This window comes from Larimichthys crocea, chromosome XII (assembly GCF_000972845.2).
Source record: "Larimichthys crocea isolate SSNF chromosome XII, L_crocea_2.0, whole genome shotgun sequence".
Taxonomy (NCBI): Eukaryota; Metazoa; Chordata; class Actinopteri; family Sciaenidae; genus Larimichthys; species Larimichthys crocea.
Window position 1 is genome coordinate 14,660,862 of NC_040022.1, and position 20,692 is coordinate 14,681,553.

At 41.4% G+C, this 20,692-nt stretch overlaps 1 protein-coding gene across 2 annotated transcripts in view; it reads left to right on the plus strand.

Annotated features, from left to right (window-relative positions):
• Positions 1-20,692, plus strand: part of ephb1 (EPH receptor B1) — a 141,685-nt gene that overhangs the window by 39,256 nt on the left and 81,737 nt on the right. For both annotated transcript variants that reach the window (XM_019262195.2, XM_027285682.1), the window contains exon 2: positions 5,891-5,955. In XM_019262195.2, coding sequence (XP_019117740.1) covers positions 5,891-5,955 — 65 coding nt within the window. The remainder of the gene's footprint in view (positions 1-5,890; positions 5,956-20,692) is intronic.

Consider the following 20,692-nt stretch of genomic DNA (forward strand, 5'->3'; position numbering starts at 1 on the left):
GGTTATGATGAATTAAAGATGACACTCTCCGGCAGCCTGGTTTCTAAAGATCACTCTGTCTGCTAATGTAATGTTAATGAATGCAAATGATGTGCCTAACCTCTCTCCCCTGACCAGAGGAGGGAAAGAGGGGGAAGAGAGAGAGAATGAAAGCAAAAGAAATGGAAGAAGAAGGAGAGATGGGGAGGTGTGACGTTGGGGAGGGGGGAGGTTATGTATGAATGTGCTGATTCTGTGTAAAACCTGTTCGCTTAATCAGTGACTGACCACCGAGATATGATAAGAAGCACACGTCCGTTGTCACCAACCTCTGGGTGTGCATTGACTGTGTACCTTTCTGTGTTCACCAAACCTGCCTCAGGGGTGCTGTTGTGTTTTCCTGCTTCCCTTCCAAAGCAACTCTATTACAAGCCGGTAATAGCGGGTAAAGAGAATGTAGCTGCGCACCAAGTGCCGCAAGGTTGAATCTTAAGTTTGATGCGACGTGGCAGCCCAGATGTGTAAGGCCAAGAGAATGTCACCTTGCTGTGATGATAGGATAATTTCATCAGGTTCTGCAGATACTGCATGTTTATTAATTTTCCTATCTTGTGAGGCTTTCTGCCTAACATCTGCTGCTGATCTCACTTTGGCTTCTGTAACTCCCCTCCTCTGTATTTCCTCTCATCTCTCTTGGCTTTCTCTCTCCTGTCTCTGATACTGACCTGGTCTTCTTTCATGCTGAAAATTTTATTTTCACACAGCCAAAGTGAGTGACTGCGAGCCCAGAATATTGTTAATACATTGTGTGTGTGTATGTGTCTGCGTACGTGCGATCTGTGATTTGTGAGCCTGTTCATTTAATTCTGTCTTTGGCTCAGCGATGAGGGACTTGTGTATCCCATCACTCTGCGCCAATGTCTCAGAGGATGGCAGATTATTTTCTGTTCAATTTTCAAATCAGGCACATTGTCATATCTGTCTTCGGGGAGACATAGACGTAACATATTTCTTTTGATGTATTTCTGACTGTTCTGTATCTTCTATTTAAAGCAAAAGCCTTTCAGTATGAGTGACACAGCTTTAGCGCGGCGCAGATTAGAAAAGTCTCACATCTGTGTTCGCAAGGATTGTCTTTTCTGTTGAACACGGTGACTCAATCACCTCTTTGATATTTTACCTTAAAGCAGCATTGTGCTGTAAACCTAGTCACAGTTTTCAAATCAGCTCAGTGCCCTCAACCATGCTGGACTTGAGCTGGTACTACCTTCCAGTCCACTAAACAATCTTTTTTTTTGTGTGTGTGTGTGATTTCCTAGGATGTGTTGAGCGGACAATGTCTGTCTGTGTGACAAACTTCCACATGATTTGTTCAGAAAATACTTAACTTTGTCAGATTTTTTTTAAAATTCATAAATCCCCCGAGTGGACGGCTGATTAGTTTGGGAGACGTTGCAGCTTTTGCTCTTGTTTGTTTGTCACTTTGTTTCCAGCCCTGTATTAAGATGCCAGCCTCAGCAGGCTACCATGGGGCTTCATCATTGTTAAGTGCTCATTTCAATCCCGCTGATTTCTCCTCTCGGTTTTTCATCTCTGCCTTTCCTTCTGTCTCTCTTTTCCCCTTCGATCTCTCTTTTTCTTTGTCCTCCCATCTTGATTCCATTTTTGAGAAAAGATAAAAAAAAAACCTTTAAATAATGTCATTCAAGGCCCTCGGATCTTGTTTCAGTTTGTTGCAACAATCACAAAGAGTAGGTCCTCACTGCCCAGCATCCAGCATCTGGACATGATTGTCTCATTGAATTACAAAGTGTACCAGCATCCTTGAACAGGAGGACATGGTGGAGTGGGGCGATGGAGGGGGGTGGGGGGTGGGATGGGGGGGTTAAATTATAGATGAATGGAAAAAGTGTGTTTATGGGATGGGAAGGAAAGTCCATGGAGAATTGTCTGTCATATTGACTAAGGAGCCAGAGAGCTTCAGAGAGGTGCTTCAGCACATGTTCTATCGACCGGCAGCCATACAATCATACAGACATGGCCACAAAGGAGAGGGGGATTACACCGACATGTTGCCATTCTGACTTGCAAAGTCTAGAATTAAAGTCCTACACGAAGTCTCAAAGATGCTCGAGAGATTGGACAATCCATTCCTGCGATTCTTTCTTCTTTAAACTGTCTTTCTATAGATGCTCTTTTACCCAAGTGCTAGCAATATGTAATCATGCGTGTCCATGTGATGTATCATGCGACTGCTTGCTGACGTGTAATTGTGTGAAGAGGTCTGCCTTATTGATCGGTAACGCAAGGCCCCATCAATGTTTAATGCAGTCTCTCTCGCTCTTTCATTTCTCTCCCTCCCTCTCTCTATCCCTCTCTCTCTATCTGTGGAAACAGCCTACCATTTGGTATTGATCTACCACTTGCCACTAATAAGAAGGAGCTGTGCTTGCTGGGATTGGAAGCCGTAGGCCCCCTGGTTGGGCCTTGGTTTTGGCTCGGCTTGCGACTTCTGGGTCTTTGACTAGTACACTGGCAGTATATTGGCTTGAGTGAGCGTTACCCACATCCATTGTATGGTTTAGAGTCGCTAATACTCTGCGATATAGTCACAGTACATCCCCAGGCTTTGCAGCTCTTTGAATCCATTTAAGACTGGCTACCATGACACCTACAAGCTATTGTTTTCCAATAGATTTATGAGCCATGGTCATAGTCAACATTAAGCTCTCTATGTTAATAATTTTCCCACAGACTGAACTGCTAGTGAACCTGGTGGTGTTTAATTTATTGGAGCTTGCAGGTAGAGCTGACATAGCAGAATATGAATGCAGGAGAAAACACTCTGGGCTACCTTCCAAACATGAGGGACAAAAGCTAGCTGTTGTCTTTCCCTGTCTTCCAAATAAAAGGGAAAAGGGAGTAATGGGATGTGTTTTCAGATATTACTGCGATCAGAAACGGGGAGAGAGGGAAAAGGAGGACTAATTGTTTTTACGAGGGTTTTATGGTCTAAGCTGAGGAGTAACCCAGCGTTAAACTACTGGAACCCACAGACAGTGAGGAGAGATGAATCAGTGTCGCAGCTGGTACAGCATCATTTTTTTGTCCAAGCAAATTACCGTGTGCACGGGTCTGGGGAAATATCCATTAAGCAGAGAAATATTTGATCTCAAAATGTATATTAATTTGTGTCTTTATCTGAAAGATGTTTTTAATATAAAATGGATCAGGAGCTTTTTTTTTATTTTTTATTTAGATGATTATTTCCCCCTGAAACCTAATTGTTTTGTAAGCTTAGGTCATAGGATGAGTTATAATTTCAGCAATAAACCAAAATGTGGCTCTTATAATTTTGAAAGAGCTTGGCTTTTTTTTTTTTTTAATTAATGTGGGTAGCTCATTTTGAAATGAAACTCTTCAAACCCACTTATGATTAAATGGATGAATGGTCCACATAACAGCTCATTTAAAATTCACACACAGACACGTACACAAGGGACATTTTCTAAATCCCCAGTGCCAGTGGACAGGTGTGCAAGCTATGGCATGATGGCTGTGCGAGCCCCACCCTGCTGCTAATAAGCACTTAGCATACTCCATTTACTCATCTGCTACTCTGATATTCTGCTAATAGGTCACATGACACAGCTCAGTCACCCCTCCCGTGGGCCTTTGACCTTTTTTGTCTCCTACCTTCAGCATCTTGTGCCTCCTTCCCCCCCCTCCCTCCTTTTTTTTTTTTTAAAAGGAAATGGAAAATGCCCCACCAAGTGCCTGTGTGATTTGACTAAAGCTTCTGTGATTTCCCCTGAGAAAAGGGTTGGCAGTCCCTACAACGCTGGCTGGTGCTGAGGGCTGTTTCATGCTCCTATCTTCCCAGCTGACAGCAAGTCTTACAGGCAGGCAGGCAGCCTGGAGCTGGCTGGCTGGCTGGCTGTGGAAACTAGACAAGGCAAGGCTGATCTTAGGGAAATTGAAATACTCTGATGGAAGCCGGGTGTGAACAAGGCTGTCACTGTAGGTGTACACAGAAAATTGCTCTCTGAGTTGGCTTGTGTGTATGTGAGTGTGTGTGTGTGTGTGTGTGTGTGTGTGTGTGTGCGCAGCATGTGTGTCTTAACGTGCACGTGGGTGAGTCCTTGTGTGTGTGTGTGTGCAGCTGAATTACCTAGGCTAATTGGTTTCATGTCTGAGGACAGTTTCTCCCAGTAAGTGGAGATTGAGAATGAAAGGTCTCTTTCCTTCCTACCGGTGGCTTGTCACTCATCCTCAGTGTACTTGTTTTTTACCAAGACCACTTGAACTGCACATGACGGGCTTCGAGTGCTCCATCATTTGGAATGATTTCTAAATCTCTGCAAGTTCAGTGAAATTTTAAATAAGCAACAGCTGCGGATGTATGCTTCCCGGTTACGGGAGGGCGCTGAGGACCTGAAACCTCTCCTTGTATGAGGCCAGCGTCTGCTGGTTATGCCTTTGCATTCAATCAGGATGAAATTTCTCCCTTATCAACAACGCGTGTGGGCGTTGCTAGCCAACCGTTTGCTGCGATAGTGGATGATGTCCAAGACACAGCAACCGCAATTCCTCTAAAAAATTCCCACACTGCTGCCATCACTGAGTCATACCATTCACTCCGCTCCCAGTTTCTTTTTTATCTGTCTGGACACAACAGACACTTCTGAGGGCATGTTGTGGCAGGGGACATAAAAAAAAAAAAAAACTTAAAATATATCCTGGATCACTCTCAATAAGGTTTAGGCCAGAGAATAAACTGTCTGTTACAGGGGAAATTATGAATCTTATCATTACACTGCTAAGGCCAACATGTCACCCAGTCCATCACTCTATAAATCTGTGTGTGTGTGTGTGTGTGTGTGTGTGTGTGTGTGTGTGAGGGAGTAGGGGAGACCTGTGGTTTGTGATAACTCTCTTCTTCCCCGGAGCTATATGAGGTTTCCAGATTTCAGTGTGCCAACAAGGCAGATATTAATCAAAACAGGGCTGACAAACCTCTTGGGTGAGCTGCCAGACTTATTTGTCTATTTTGTCACTAAGGATTAGCAAGAGGGGGGGGAGAGCAGTAACGTTTGTCTTATATTTCAAACATATGACACTTTGTGTAATACAAGTCCAAAGTGAGATAGATAAATTCAAATCTAGTCTGAATTGCTCCTCTTTGTGCGAGATTTCCTTTCTGAAGTCACATTTTTGTGTGCGACCAGTGTACCATATAATTATTGAGGGTATAGCTTGAGATGTTGTGCAAATGTTTCGGAAAATCAGTGAGAAAACCCCTTCTCATTAATGCCATACTAGTTTTCTGAAAATGTCCCCACTAGGAGTAAACAAACTGCAATGGCCTCGCCTTGTGGGGCTGTCTCTGCATTCGCAAAAGCCACTTTCTTTGTGTAAACAATGTGACAAAGTTCAGTGCACACACCCAAACACACTCCGTGTTTCACATGTGCACACAGACACGCACAGATACAAAAATATCCACCAGTTTTTTTTCCACAAATGACGGCGTATCGTGCAAATGCATGCACACACATGCACACAAACAAAGGCAGGATGCACATACTGTAGTTTCATGCTCACACAGAGAGAGCACAATACAGAGCTCAGCATTTAACAGCACGACAGAGGCTCTCAGACATCCCTTCCAGCAAAGTGCCAAGGCTTTGTTTCTATGTCTCTTGTCTTAACAGAAGTCTAGCAGAGATGGATGAAACGCTGTGAAGGATTCGTCTCCTTTCTGTTCATCGATGATAGTGTCAAGTGATCACTGGGGCTTGAATGCAGTTCAACTCTGTGAAATGATACTCAAAATAGCTTCTATTTTTTTTTTCTTTAGGCTAACCGCTGTCTTTCTCTCTCTCTACCTTGTTTTCTTTCCTTGCTACAGAGACAGTGATGGACACTCGGGTGGCCACAGCTGAACTGGGCTGGACGGCGTATCCCAATTCTGGGGTGAGTTGCTCATTGACAACAATCATAAAGAATGCATGCTGAGTAAAGAAATAGTTTCAAAAGTTTTGTGTTCAATTCTTTTTTTTTTCTTTTCTTTTTTGAGAGCGGCAGATACCTTTTATAGGGCGATGTGTAACATGAAACAGTGCACGTACACATCAGCCAGACAGACAAATAGGCAGGAAGGCAGGATAGGAGTATAGACTTAAGTAGTGCCCAATGTAGCTCCTATTATGGGTATTATTTTCTCTCTGTCCCAGCTCATAATGACTTAATGACATAATGGGTCCACGTAAGCCCCAGAACACAGTACCTAAGTCCCTGTAAATGGAAGCTGGGGGGATACCATAGACATAATGATACTGTAATGATACATTTATGCAAGGAAGTGGAGGTATTAGGATGAAACGAGGGAGGAGGAGCTAAGAGGATGGAAATGCTCAGGGCTTTTTTCAGATTTTAGGAGAACTATTTTCAACTTACGTGCACATGAAAGGAGTAGAAATGAGTTGCCAAGTCATCAGAATGAGAATAGAGTTTTTAAAAAAAAAATTCACAGTATCAGAGGTATGATTGCCCCATTACACTAATGGACCTAAAAAGAATTTTAAGGCCTTGTTCTCTGTGATATAATTCAATAATTCAATGAAAAGCGCCATAGACCAACACTGATAGCATGAATCTTGCAGGAGCTATCCCGGACAGACAATGACTGTTTCTCACATTTTCTGGGTCTTTGGGTTTTTATGAGGCATTTTACACACATGTTAAGGGAGCCTTTATTGCTCTTCAAGAGAGCTTTGGCTCTGTTTAAACATTGGAGAGTGTGGCAGGCAGGTCTCCCCGAAGGAGTACTAACTAAAACAACCTGGAACCTGGAATAATTCAGTGTGTTCATTTTATGCGTATAGCAGTATGTATCATTTCAACAGGACCTCATAGCTGAGACATGTCTGCTTGTATTGCTCGTATGAATAACAGCGAGTCTTAAAAAGTTAAATACGTATTTTAACCCAGGAAAAAAATGCATCTATCATGCCACTTTTACCGCTCTAAATATAGGAATGTCCTTTAATGCACTTGGTGGTGTAAAAAAAAAAAAAACTATAGTACATACAACTTAATTAAAGTAGCTTGTGAGCAGACCAGCAACAACATTGGTTATTTTCTCAAACATCTCTTAAAATGAACAACTAATTATGTTGCAGATGAGCCAACATATTTAAAACAACATCAGTGGTTTCTGTTGCAAATGTTTTACCTAATGTCTTTGCCCTTTTCAGAATTACACACTCTGCACAGCTTCAGTCTTTGCACCAAATCAAGAGATTTTTTTTATGGATGCTTATATTCCGCTTGGTGCTGTTCACTCAGCTATGTTTTTTTTATTTTTTTATTTATTTATTTATTTTCAGATCAGTTTGGTCAATACATGACAATATTTGATTGCACCTAACATGCAATGCAATAAATCATTTCCTCTTATTATTCAAGTCAGCCTCCCATTGTCATATCTTTTAGAGGAAATATCTATGAAGAGGAAATATCCAGAAAAGACCCACTGAGTAGAGACATCTACAGTGCTATTTCCATCCAAGCTTGTTCAGTTCAGAAAGCCTCCAGGCACACAGAGCCTCTTGTCTGTGTTGAGAATAGTTTTTTAAGCTACTGCTGGTGTAAAGGTTCAGGCATGGAGAGACCCGCTGTAGGGAGAATACAATCATATCGCATACTGGAAGAACTTATCCCACTATGTAGCTGCTTCGACCTTGCTGGTAAAGATGCAGCATGATTGTGTATAAATGCACGCACTCTCTAACATGTACACATGAACACACACACATTCAGTTCAGCAGGTTTTTAATGGAGTTCTGTTACATGACAGATGGAGATGTAATTATGTTAAACCTGGTCAATATCAGATAATTAATAATAATAATGAAGTACCATGCAGTTAATTGGGTATTTGAGTATTTGATAAATAATGTGATAGACTCGAGTGTACCGTATAACTTATCACTGTAGCCTACAGGGGATGTAAACGTCATTAGAAGGTAACAATACAGAATATACAATGCACTTTGACATGTATGACTTTAATTTTTAATGTATATCTGTGCATATAGCCAGTGGCTAAGTGGTCAATTTTCTTTTATTTGTAAACACAATAACTGCCTCTCCAAGACACACCCAGCGAGTGAAAAGGCACACACACTATTCATTATTATACTATTCTCATTAATTTCCTTTAGTGACTTCTCCTTCAGAAATTCACAAGAAGTGTATGTGTGTGTGTCCGTGTGTGTGTTTGGCTGACCTGAAGGGTTAATTTTGAAGGATTGCAGAAGCAGTGTCATTAGTTCCAGTGGTGTAAACACGAGGACATACTGTATCATGGCTTTGAATATATAATAGAGCAGCCGTATGCGAACTCACACTCGTATGTTAGCATCTGCTCAGAAAGAAAAAACAGATGTGCAGAACAAACAGTCTTACAATATTCCTTCATAATGTGCATTCTTGCTCCAGCTTTTTTCTATTGTTTCATTTCAGCTGAATATATTCCTTCTCCGTCTGTGGACTTTACCCTCTCATGTCCTCTTCGCTGTTTCTGCCTCACCTCCATCCTTATGAGTCACTTCTTTCTTTCTTTTTTTTTCTTTCTTTCTCACTGTCTTCTTGTCATACGCACACACTTTCTCTATGACAAATAAAATATTGAGTCCCAGAAAGGCGAATGACCCCTGCCCTTGCCATGCGGCGATGTGACAGAGCAGACATGAAAGACAATGACACACACACACATACACACACACACACACACACACACTGGCCTCACTAATATACATTTACGTGCACTTATTGCTAATGTGATTATTCTCAGCTTTCAACAGTAACCTGATTTCTATAACATCATCTAAATGATAAACTCGCTTTTCTTTATCGTATTAAGTGATTAAAAGAAAATCATTTGACACAACCTATTAACTATTACTTACAACCAGAAGAGTTTTATACTGCGCATGGAAAAACAAAAGCAGTGAGGGGAATGATGAAATCAGGATGATAAAATTTGAATGTAGTACTGAGAATTATGTTGTATATAATTTATCTAAAAAGCAAGGATCACAGCTCACGTCTTGTTTTTTTACCACTTACTGTAAAACTAGATAGTATTCTAGTCTGGAAGAAGAAAAACAGATTTGTTCAATGTGCTGTTCTCATTTATTCCATTTTGATACACAAATGAATGACTATATATTTACACGAGCTAGTTAGTTGGAGAAAAATAAGACAAGAGAAAAGCTAAAAAAAAAGCTAAAAAATAATGTGGTAATGTTTTTGTAGGGTATATATATATTTGCAGAAGATGTGTTGTGTTTTATACAATAGTAGTGTCTTGTAATCCCCTGTGGGATGGGCCTAATGAATGGTACAGAAATAAAAAAAAATTAACTGAAAAGAAAAAAACTTTACTTCTACCAAAACTGCTCATCCTTTTAAAGAAAATGTTCAAATGCAGGGTAGAGCTTAAAGTGAAAACGCAATTAAAAAGTTCCAATATTAGATAGTTTTGTTTCTAAAACTGAACTTTATGTCATGTCTTAAAAAAAAAACCCCATAAAATCCAAGAGTGCACAGTGAGAAAACAAATGAACGGCTCCCTTTACAGAACTGTGTTAACAGTCCATATGCTGTTTTCCTACATGTGAACTTTAATACATGTTAGAGGACAGACAGGAATCAGATTACTCAACAACTCACAGTTGTGGATACTAATGTGTTATCTGATCTCCTGCTTGATTCTCACGTTAATCTGGTTTCCCTGTGTGTACTCTTAGCACAGGTATTGTGTAGAGAATGAGATAAGGAAGGTGACAAGTTGGAGTCTTGTATTACAGAAAGGTTGTGTGTCCATTTTAACAAGCAGCATGGCGCCGGAGGGAAAAACACATGAAGAAATGCTGAGATACCGTGAGGCTCATAATGTTATATAGTGCGTAGCACTACCACAGGGAAATATATGAACATAAAAACCATAAACACAGAGCCATACCAGGAGTCAGTGTACCAATACATTCATACATATTATTTATGTCTTTTGTCATAATTTCTATGAGATTTTCTCCTATTTTTATCATTAAAAACAATGATGACAAGTTAAAACCCCTCTTTAACTTAAGGTGTGTGAATGTGGTAAAAACAGGGTCCTCTGAAATGAAATGCAATAACTGTTTGGTTTTGTAATGTGTAAAATAATTGTTTTTAAAAAAAAGAAAGAAAGATGCCAGCAACCTGAAAAAGGTTCTAAACACACTAAGGAATTCTAAACCATTGAGTTTCTTTATTCTTAATTTATTCTGCATCATTCTTGAATAATTTAGATAAAAGGGGAACCAGAAAAAAAAAAATTGCTTTCATATGGAGGGGGCAGATGGGATGAGGGGGAGTGTGGACTGAGGGAGACAAGAGCTGGGAAGAGAAATGTGGTGGTGATGGTGGAGGTGCTGAAAGGGGTTTCGGGGTCAAGAAGGGAAGAGGGGAGGGAAGGGATTAGAGAAAACCAGAGTGATAGAGGGTAAGAGATCAATTGTGTGTGAACGGGGTAAGAAAACAAAAAAACAATCCTGTAGAGCTACAACATTAAACTGTGTGTGTGTGTGTGTGTGTGTGTGTGTGTGTGTGTGTGTGTGTGTGTGCGTGTGCGTGTGCGTGTGTGTGTGTGTGTGTGTGTGCGCGTGTGTGTGTGGAAAAGAGCTTGGGTTAACTCATGTGACTCTGGGAGGTCACAGACAGAGTCCAGACTTTAAGGTAAGAGCTTTAAGGGTGGGGGTTATGGGTCAGTGGGGGCGGCAGGGTGGTGGTGACAGCGCCTGACAAAGGCTGTGGGTGCTGTCAAGTGTGGAGAAGCAGGGCTGCTTAGTGTGGTTGTAAGGGGCTTGGGGAGGAGAGGGATAAAGAGTGGGCCAAGTGAGCAGAGAAAGGGGCGAGGAGGATAAATGTTGGGGGACACAACAGACAGGAAAATGTGTGGGGAGTGAGAAAGATAAGCAGATTTTGTATAAATCCCTCTGTCCTTTGGGTGTTGCAGGTGCGTGACAAGAGATGGAGACATGTAGATGGAATGAATCTCACCGTGACATGTTTGTTTGTATTTACTTACACTCCCTTTCCACATGTGGGATTGTGTGTGTACTCAGGGATATCTTCAAACGCCTAAGTGTGCTTTTGCATCTGCACCTGCATATGTGTGCATGCACAAGTACAGGTGCCGTTACAGGAGATACGTCTTTGGGGCGTGCCGAGCCTAGCTCCCCTCCTGTGCCCCGTGCTCCTACGGGCCTTAACTGGACAGGTGTCAGCATACACTCAGCGATTCCTAAAGAGCACAGATAGATCCATAACAGCCATCTCACCATCTGCTGACCAGACTCAATACACCTCAATTATTCATACCCTGACAGACAGACAGGCTTTGGCTCAATGGGCATAAGGGAACACAGGAGGGGAAAGTAAAAGTGAAATGAAAGTGAAAAAGACTGAAAGGTAGAGAGGGAAGGAGAAAGGGGTTGATTGAATGTAGATGAAAATAGTCCGAGAGAAATGGAGAGGAGAAAAAAAAAAAAGACGGAGGATGAGTTTGAAGGAGCGAAAAAGGTGAGAGAGCGGGATGAAGGTGAACTCTGAACCTGCAGAGCTCGCGCTGAAATAGAATGAGAGGAGAAAAAAAAAACCCGACAGTGAGTCATGCTGGCTGCGATTCAGCGGCCAGGTGAGAAGAGTGCCTTCATTACACGCATGCATGCGCACACACACACGCTCGTACACAAACGGATGGAAACTGCACACATGTCTAAGAATTTACCCAGACATGGGCACATGCACACGTCCACAAATATAATTCCTTATAAACACTTGTGGAATGAGTTACGGTTAAAAAGAAATGAGAATGTATGTGCACATTCTTGCAAATGCATACACACACAGCTGATGTCATACCAGCAGGAGACCTGGTTTCATTTTGCCTCCATGGTTATTGAGTGTGATTTAGTTGTGTAGCCAGACAGCTGAATTTGTTCTGAGCTCAGACACAGACATCTCTGCTCGGCATGAGGGCCAGAATAGTAAGAGAGCGAATCACTTAGTTCAAAATGTATCTATGGCTTTCGGTCTGTGTGTGTTTGTGTTTAGGCGTTTGTTTGTCTATGTAATTTTGTTAGTCTGTGCTTTCCTGTAGAACCACTCCCATATCGTATTTTAGCTCGAAACATTTGTTCTTTTTTGTAGGTAAGATTTCATTTGCATTCCAAATCTCATTTGTGAGGGAGGCCGGAGCCAAGACAACAACATCTATGCTGCATGTAGTTACAGACACAGCAGAACATTACACTACTGTATGTGCGTGACACGCTGCTTTGAAAATGGGCCACTTTTCTCTCTCGACTATTTCTTCATTTATACCTTTTCTCCATTTTCTATTTTCCTCCTTGAAATAAAAAAAATAAATAAAAAAAACCTCAATTATTGATTTCCTTCTTGTAACGTTCTCCTCCATATTTCACATGTAAAAATTCTCTTGGATGTGTTAGGAACCAAGGACAGTTTTTTTTTTTTTTTTCGTCAAAGAATAAATAAAAGAACAAAGTGACAGAACTAGGGCAAAAAATAAAAGAGAAATGAGTCTATCCCTAATTTGGTATGAATTTGAAGGAGTGCGAAGGAGCGGCTAGAGGCTGAGTCTGACTTATGTGTGTGGGAGTGATTGTGTGTCTTCCCCTAGTACCTGCAGTACCTGCTATATCAGCAGTCCTACGGAGCTAGCAGAAATAGCTGTAAATCCTCCCATTCTTCTCCTCCATCTTTTTACTCACAGTGACTGTTTCCGTTTTTTTTTTTTTTTTTTTTTTTTTTTTTTTTTTTTTTTTTTTTTTTTTTTTTTTTTGCTGCTTTTCTTTGCTCTAGCTTGTCTGTCTCAGAGCTCAGACTCCCTTTTTACTCTATCTTCACCTAACCCTCCCGTTCCCCACCTTGTGTCTAGAGAACAGGGCTGTCAAGTGTCATGCTTTGCAGGATTTTTATATACACAGATACACACACAAAAACACACATCTACACACACACATATGTAGACAGGCAGGGGCCCCTTTTTGCACCCATAAGCCTTAATACCTTGCCATTCTCCTGTCCCCTGCTGACACACTCTTTGTGGTTTGTCCCTAAATGGCCTCGCCTTGAGCCATAGGGGGCCAGGGGGGCCTGCAGGGTGACAGCTTTCACTCTCTCACTCCCCTTTGCATTTCTCTTACTCCCTTTATTCCCTGTTATAACAGCCCATTTCTTTTCATCATTTTTATACCCATCGTCCACTCTGAATTATTTAAGTTCCCACTCTTTACATTATGTCTGCTTCTTCTGTAGTTTTCTCTTTCTCTTGCTCCTCTCCTTCTACTTTTAGAATTTCCAATTTCTTCTCTCAACATACCAGTGCATCAGGGCCCATCTACAATTCACAAGGATGGTGAATCATGTAGTGCTCCTTATCATCCTCCACGAGTAGATCCATAAAGTTGCAGAGGCTGTCAGGTTTCAACGCAACACACGGCTTGAGACTTTTACACGAGGTGACTCATGGCAATGTTGCTCCTAGTAACTGAACTGCTGTTGAGGCAGTGTCAGCTGCCTGGTTTCTCCAAAGGTACCTGAGTGGGTGTTACCAGGTGCATCCTGAGATAAAAAGGCTTCAGGAAACAGTTCTCTGTTTCAACACAATTACATTAACCTTGTTTTTCTCCTTTTAAATACCTTGTTGACTTAATGAAGTTTTCCTAAGCGTTAACTGATTTATTTCTAGGCTCATTCATAAGTCAGACTTGGTCTCCAGCCATTCCTTTGTACAAATTCTTGAATGGTAATTGTGCAGATCTGGATCAAGAAGAAAAATCGGTTATATACTCATTCCTCACAGATCTGCACAAATTACCACTGTTGTTTTTTTTTTCAACAGCCAAACTAAATAATTGGATAGTACTGGCATTCATAATTACAACTATAGTTGATGTCATAAGAAATGAAATGTGCAGTAGAAAAAATATGTTCCTAAAGATCAATAACATCCAAGAGAAAAGACATGAAGAGGTTTCAGTGGTAAATATTATTCAGTTGTATTGAGCAGAAGTTTCCTAGTACATTTCTCTCTATAATATCATCCGCTGTATAATTCAATAATTCACTTGTTTCTGTTTTCCCACCTACAATGTCAAGTAACCTTGTAAAAGCTCCACCACCCACAAATCTCTGTGAATTATGTTTGTCCTAATAATTAGATTTTTCAAATCCTCTGTAGGAATGGTGAGGCCAGATTGCTTGCAGTTAAAATTTGAATTTCATTTTTCTTGGGTGGAAAAATAAAACAGCTTTTATGATCGTTTCAAGCCTGCTGTATTCAGTGTAAACAGTAGAAGCTATTCCTACAATATCTAGGAGGTTTGTGTTTACGAGCAGCTCAGTCTAACAGCATCTTCAGGCCAGCAGATCGACTGCTGCTTCAAAGCAACCAGCACGTAATTGAAAATGCGTGTTTATAATGATATTACAAAAAAGTTGGATGGAGAAGTGGGAGACTGAGGCGCTTGGGTGGATTGTTCATTTGAATGGCGCAGCGTGATGCCACATTATGTGCATCACTTTCAGGATCTAAAAATTCATATCAAAGACCCTTGGGAGCATGTAATGATGTAATTATGCAACACACAGCACATTTCTCACATGGTATAAACACACATTCATATACATACAGATAAAGTTTGGTGTAAAAGCCAGCAGTAAAAAAAAGTCTTCGTTTATCAGCAACATCAATGTGAACTTACTCGCTTAACACCTCAGTTCAGCAAACATATTGATCGGGGGCATGGGCGTGGCTAGGGAGCAGATCTTCAATGAGTCTCATGCGGACGGAGTTATATTTGGGCTCAGTCAAACTGTGTGACTGTAATTATAGAGTGGCTGGGATCTGGCAGGACTTGGGAGTGTTTCAGACATCACCATTTCCTCCCCATCCATCACATTCAGCCAGGCGGAACTAGGCCACAGATGCCTGCAAAATAATCATTCCCATGCAACTGGCCTGACAGCAGCCCTCATTCAATAACACAGCTGATCAGAAATGATAATAGCAATCATGCCACTGCATATTTTAGAGGCTGCAGTCTGGTTGTATGTGTGTTCGCGTGTGTGTATGTGTAAGGTGGGAGATGAAGCGTTCAGCTTTCAGAATAAGAGATATGAGTATGTGTCTCGAAGATTATGAGGGGATGTGAGTAAATGTAGCTGCAGTTATTGTTAAGAGCAAACCAACTGTTGCTTTATATGACATGTCCATTCTACCGACTTCAAGGAACAGACCCAAAGGTTGAAATGCAAATATCCTCATTAAGTCAGAGGGATTCGAAACAGCCTTTGGAAAGAAAAAGCTATCTGGCTTGTGATTACCGTCAGCGGTGAGCTTTGCAAAATGAGAAGAGCATCTTTCAGCAGGGGCATAAAGAGTTCAATCCCTATCTCAGCTTTTCATGTCCACCTATAATGCACTGTCCTTCTCAGACCTTGGCCTTTACAAATCTGTCAATGTGAATTTCGCCTGCATCTGTGCCATTTCTTTTTCTTTTCTACTCTCTTTTTTATCAAACCCCAGCTCTTTAAATGCTGATTTATTCATGCCTAATTATTAAAAAAATGGATTCTATGAGGGTATACTTTCTTGGCCTCAGTAGAATGTTGTGTTGTCATGAATAACAAAGAGGCTCATTATTGAAATGTCCATCCTAAGCCTGTAGTATGAAAACCAATCTCCTGCTTGCCTCCGCCCACATGTTTTAGCCCTGCAATGATAGATGAACAGGCAACTCTTGGGCAGAAAGTGCTCACAAATGTGCCAGCCATTCCTCTGGGTGTCACAGATGTAAACACAACACCCTAGACATACGGTTGGCGGAAACACTATATAAACACAATCTAGTCCCAGAATCCTTTGGGGGAACATAAAAAATGAAGCAGCCTCACTTACTGACATTCTTTTTGAAGGGTAAGCTCAAAGGTGAGTGCTTTAACTGAAAAGGGCACAAAAAATCAGTTGTAAACTGCATCAACAGAGCGTAGTCGGGGACAAAGTAGAGGGGAACACTGTAGCGATGGAGCGGTTAGGTTTGGCCATTGCTGTCTACTATTTAATAAAACCTCTTGCCTTGGGTACTGCTGTAAAAGCCCATCAGACTGAATAATGGGAGTTTTGACGGCCGTTCAAGAAACAGTTGCCAGACACTCATCGACTATTTGCAATAGCATTTTGTAGACCTCTCTAGGCTGAAGAGGTTTAAACATGGACATGTTCTGAGCTGCTCATCATGCAACTGTGCTCAGTGTGTCTAAGCATGTAGCCGTATTAACTGGCACTGATGGATTTCAAAAGCATTTTGTGAGCGTGACCCTGCTGAGAATCCGACAGCAGACTGGAGGTTAAAGATCAGCCCAATAAATGCTTCTCTATTCAAGTCTCGTGTGAATTGACTGAAGTTGCATAATAGGCTAAAAGTAGTCAAGACTCGTCTTTATGTGTGTGTAGTAAAGCCTCAGCCACAACCGATCCTTCTGCTGCCAAGTGTTTTGGCTGGTTTGTATGATTGAGGGTAGAGTAACAGAACATCAGGACAGAAGTCAAATTGCTCATATTTTATTGCTGAATTTCATCTGGTTGCAACCGTTGGCTCCCTTCCACTAATAATCCCCTGGAACCGAATCAGGAAAGAAAAGTCATTTTTGCGCACTCTAGTTTGCGTTTCCACACCATCTGAGGAACCCTGAAGATTAAGTCAATTATTACACGATTTTATCCACGCGACAAGACAACAACACAGAGTCACTGTTGTTCTTTGTTATCGACTGCTGTGCAACTTTAGGATATTGGAAAGGAGACCTGTTGAGCTAGAGGGACTAAAAACTTCAAAAAGGTGAAACACCAGTCTCTAAAATAGTAAAACAATTAGAAAGTAAAACTCTTATTCGTCCCTTTCACTGGCTCGATCACCATTCACCCACCAATCTTTATTACAGTAAGTCTAGTCTTGAATAAAAAAGAAATTCCCATTACTATTAATAATATGGATACTTGGCACCCTGTTATGTGTGTGTACTGTGTGAGTGATTGCTGTAAACATGTAAAGGTTCCTGGGTTCCTATTTGACTTAGGTAAGTTAAGTAAGTCCCCATGTTGGAAAAGTTCTTGCGTTGGAAAGGGGCTATGTGACTTTTTGTACTACTGCTATCAGTAGCTCTTTATATTTCAGTATCTGGCTTGACTGTAATCTTGCAGCATGTGTACGGTAGCTCCTGTCATGTTCCCACCATGTCTGCTCTAAATGACTCATTAGTCCGGCCCATTTCTCCTATTATTCTCCACAGGTGTTACATCCGTGTTCTGATAGGTTACTCTCAGCTCTGTGGTTTGAGCTCTGATTGTCCCTAGCTCACTGTTGGATGCTGTAGTCCTCTATAGAGCAAGACTGTGGCCATCTGAGCTGCTCTGTGTTATTTTAGCCTTTGAAGGTAATGGCAGGAGATCAATGTGATGAATGGCCTTTATGAGGGCAGAGTATCGATGGCTTGATGGCAGTGAGCTGAGGCTGTGGGAAGGGGAACATCAGCCTGAATATATTACCCCCCCTACACACACACGCCCACCCCCCACCTCCTCTCCTTGATTCCTCTCCCCTCCTGTATTTTTCTTTTATCCATCACTCTGTCTCTTTCTTTCCTCCGCCTTCTCTTCTCCAGCTCAGCTAGCTGTGACTGGTCATTAACACAAACATTAAGCGCTTTGTGAATCCATAGCTCCTCCATCTCCTCGCTACTGCCCATAAAACAGAGCAGCTATAATGACACACACAATGGGCACACTTGACAATCAGGGGCAAGGGAAGAGTGTCTCCTATATTACTGAAAAAAGCAAAGCTATTAGAGCGGAGCCAATGGGTACATTTGGTTGGCGTAAAAATGAGTGTTGTGTAAAGAGGCTCTAAATATTTGTCTGCTGTTTCATCAGCAAGAAAGTTTGTGTTCAGTGATATTGGAAACGATAAACTATATATACTGATGAAGAAATGTGTACATTAAAACTAATTGACAGAGAGGCTTTATAGAGACACATAAAATACTCAAATGATTCAGTTTCATCAAGAGGTAATTCACATCCTCTACTGCTCTGTGGTTTCTTGCCTGACTGCCACAAAGACAGCATTATCTCTTATCACCTGAACTTACTGGAGATATACAGCAGGGCAAACATGTGGTGGGGCTAGTACAAAAGCACATGGGAACATAATGATGATCACGCTCCAGTATCTAGCCTTGTTCACCTTGACACGATATGAATGATACATGCCTGGAACATACATGTGCGCTTAGGTTTATAATGCAAGGACTAAATATATACAGAGCAGGACTAATAGTGTTATTTTATACACAAATCCTTGAAGAGGAAATGGATGGAAGAACCAGGGAATTCCATTATCAGTAAGGTGACAGGTGATGATAGCTTCTCTTTTCTCTCTTTTCTGGCAAGGTCAGGGAGTAGTGGAGGAGATGGATTTGATTTAAATGATGTAAAAGGTCTGCAGAGAAGTTAAGAAATAGAAATAAACAGAGGCGGTGTACTGATGTGACTGTGGGGCATGTGCTGCTCATGTAGATGATGTCCTTGCTTCTTAAACGCAACTGCCGCATGCATTGCCATGTTGTCGGAAGAGAGCAAATGATAAAGATGCTATAGAATGGATACTGATGTTAATACTCAGGGTATTCAAATGTTTTGTACCTATAGAAACAGAAATGTGGCATATATTCTGAAGTTCTTCACAAGCAAAACAACAGCCAGCAAATCAATATGTGGTCGGTAAACCATCAAATTATAAACAGCATGTTCTGTGAACACACACACACACACAAACACACAGACGTACGTGAACAGCAGATGAATGCAACATGCTGAAATAATAGGGGGAAATTGTGTCACTAATTTTGACTTCTGATGCACCTGTAATAGTTTTGTCTTTGACACAATGGTGACACCGAATATCTACCGAGGAGAAAAAAAAAATAAAAATCTTCTTCATTATTATATGAGCCAATGAATTTCTGGACAGATTTCAGACGGGCATTATCAGAGACGCCTCAGGCCCCTCTCTGGCGTGAAAGATGGTGGTCATTTGGCTAGACGTGGGGCAGTGAGGACCCCCTCCTAGACCAGAGCAGACGGGTGCAGAGGAGCCTAGGGCTGGCTGTATTAATGAACAGGCAGTGCTGAAAGGGACGGGTTCCTGTAATGCTGATGAATGGTCATTACAGAGCAGAGACGAGAGAAGAGAGCAGAAGGGGAAGGGAGGAGAGGGGGGGGAAGAGTACAGCGAAGTGGGCACAGAGGGAACAGCCGTGAAAAAAGGCTTTAATTTGCACCTCAGATTTCTGTAAACTCGTTTATCATGGCAGCAATGTCACTGTTCTCCATGTGTCTTCTCCCCCCTCCCTGTCCTTGCCCCCACCTGACCCAAACATTCTTGTTTTTTCCAGATACTGCCATGTATTCCTTGGGCCAAACAGTTTTATCAAGTTCATTGTTTTTATATGTTTCCGAACCCCCAAAGCCAATGCTTCGGGTGCATCCTGTATATCTTGGCTCACTTGGCTATCATTTTATGGATTCATCTATCAAGATTTCTGAATTGTATCCATCATTGGAATGGTTGTTGGGGTTGTGTGTGAAGAGTCAGTGTCCTCTCCTCTCCATTAGGCCTGATTGAGCAGCTGGGGCTTTAAAGGTCAGAAGAAGGAGGAAGCACCAGGAGATATATGCACACAAGAAACATGAACTGACTGGAGGCCCACTCACTCCACTATAGACCTCATTAACTCCTCCTCGCCTACAGCTGTTTGGATCATTGGTGGGGTGGGAATTTGAAAGAATAAATCTCTGAGCCAAGCTGTTGCTTCAAATAGGAGTAAAAAGAATGGTATTATTACAGACAGTGGAAGTGATCTGAGAGGAAAAAATTCAAAACTGTTTCAAATTGCTCTCTGTACTCCACAAAATATTCATTTCAAGTCGGTGGGGCTTTTATGTGACTGTCGCAATGCATGCAGCCTTAATGTTTTTTTTTCTGTCTGCTCTACTGCGGTGTGCCATAGTATAACACCCGCCTTATAAAAATAGATTTACAAATTAAGATATCACATTTAGAATAATATTAGTAGGATGTCTGTCATGACCAGCTTTTGATCAGTTGGACAGTTTCATCTTAAAGCAAGCTTCTGTTTATTACAGTGATTTCTCATCCTGATTCTCAGTGATTCCTGTGAAAGGTTAATGGCACATTTTCATTAGGATTTGGAGCACTGGATTAATAACCCAAGGGGCTTCTGATGCTCATCCAACACACTTTCTGGGTCACACCTGCAAGAAATGGCCTGTAGTGTATTTTAGCTCAGCCTGCACGAAAATGCATTTCCATCAGACCGGCTCCTGTCTCCCATGTAGTAGTCCCTGCCTTTCTAATTGTAATTCATTCAATAGTGCATAATCTTGAATTTGTTGCACATGATATTTTATAATGCAATCAACTCAGTGCCCAGCCACACTTAGTGTAGATGGCAAACAGCAGCGCATCCAAAGTAATCACTGGGTTTGTGCTTA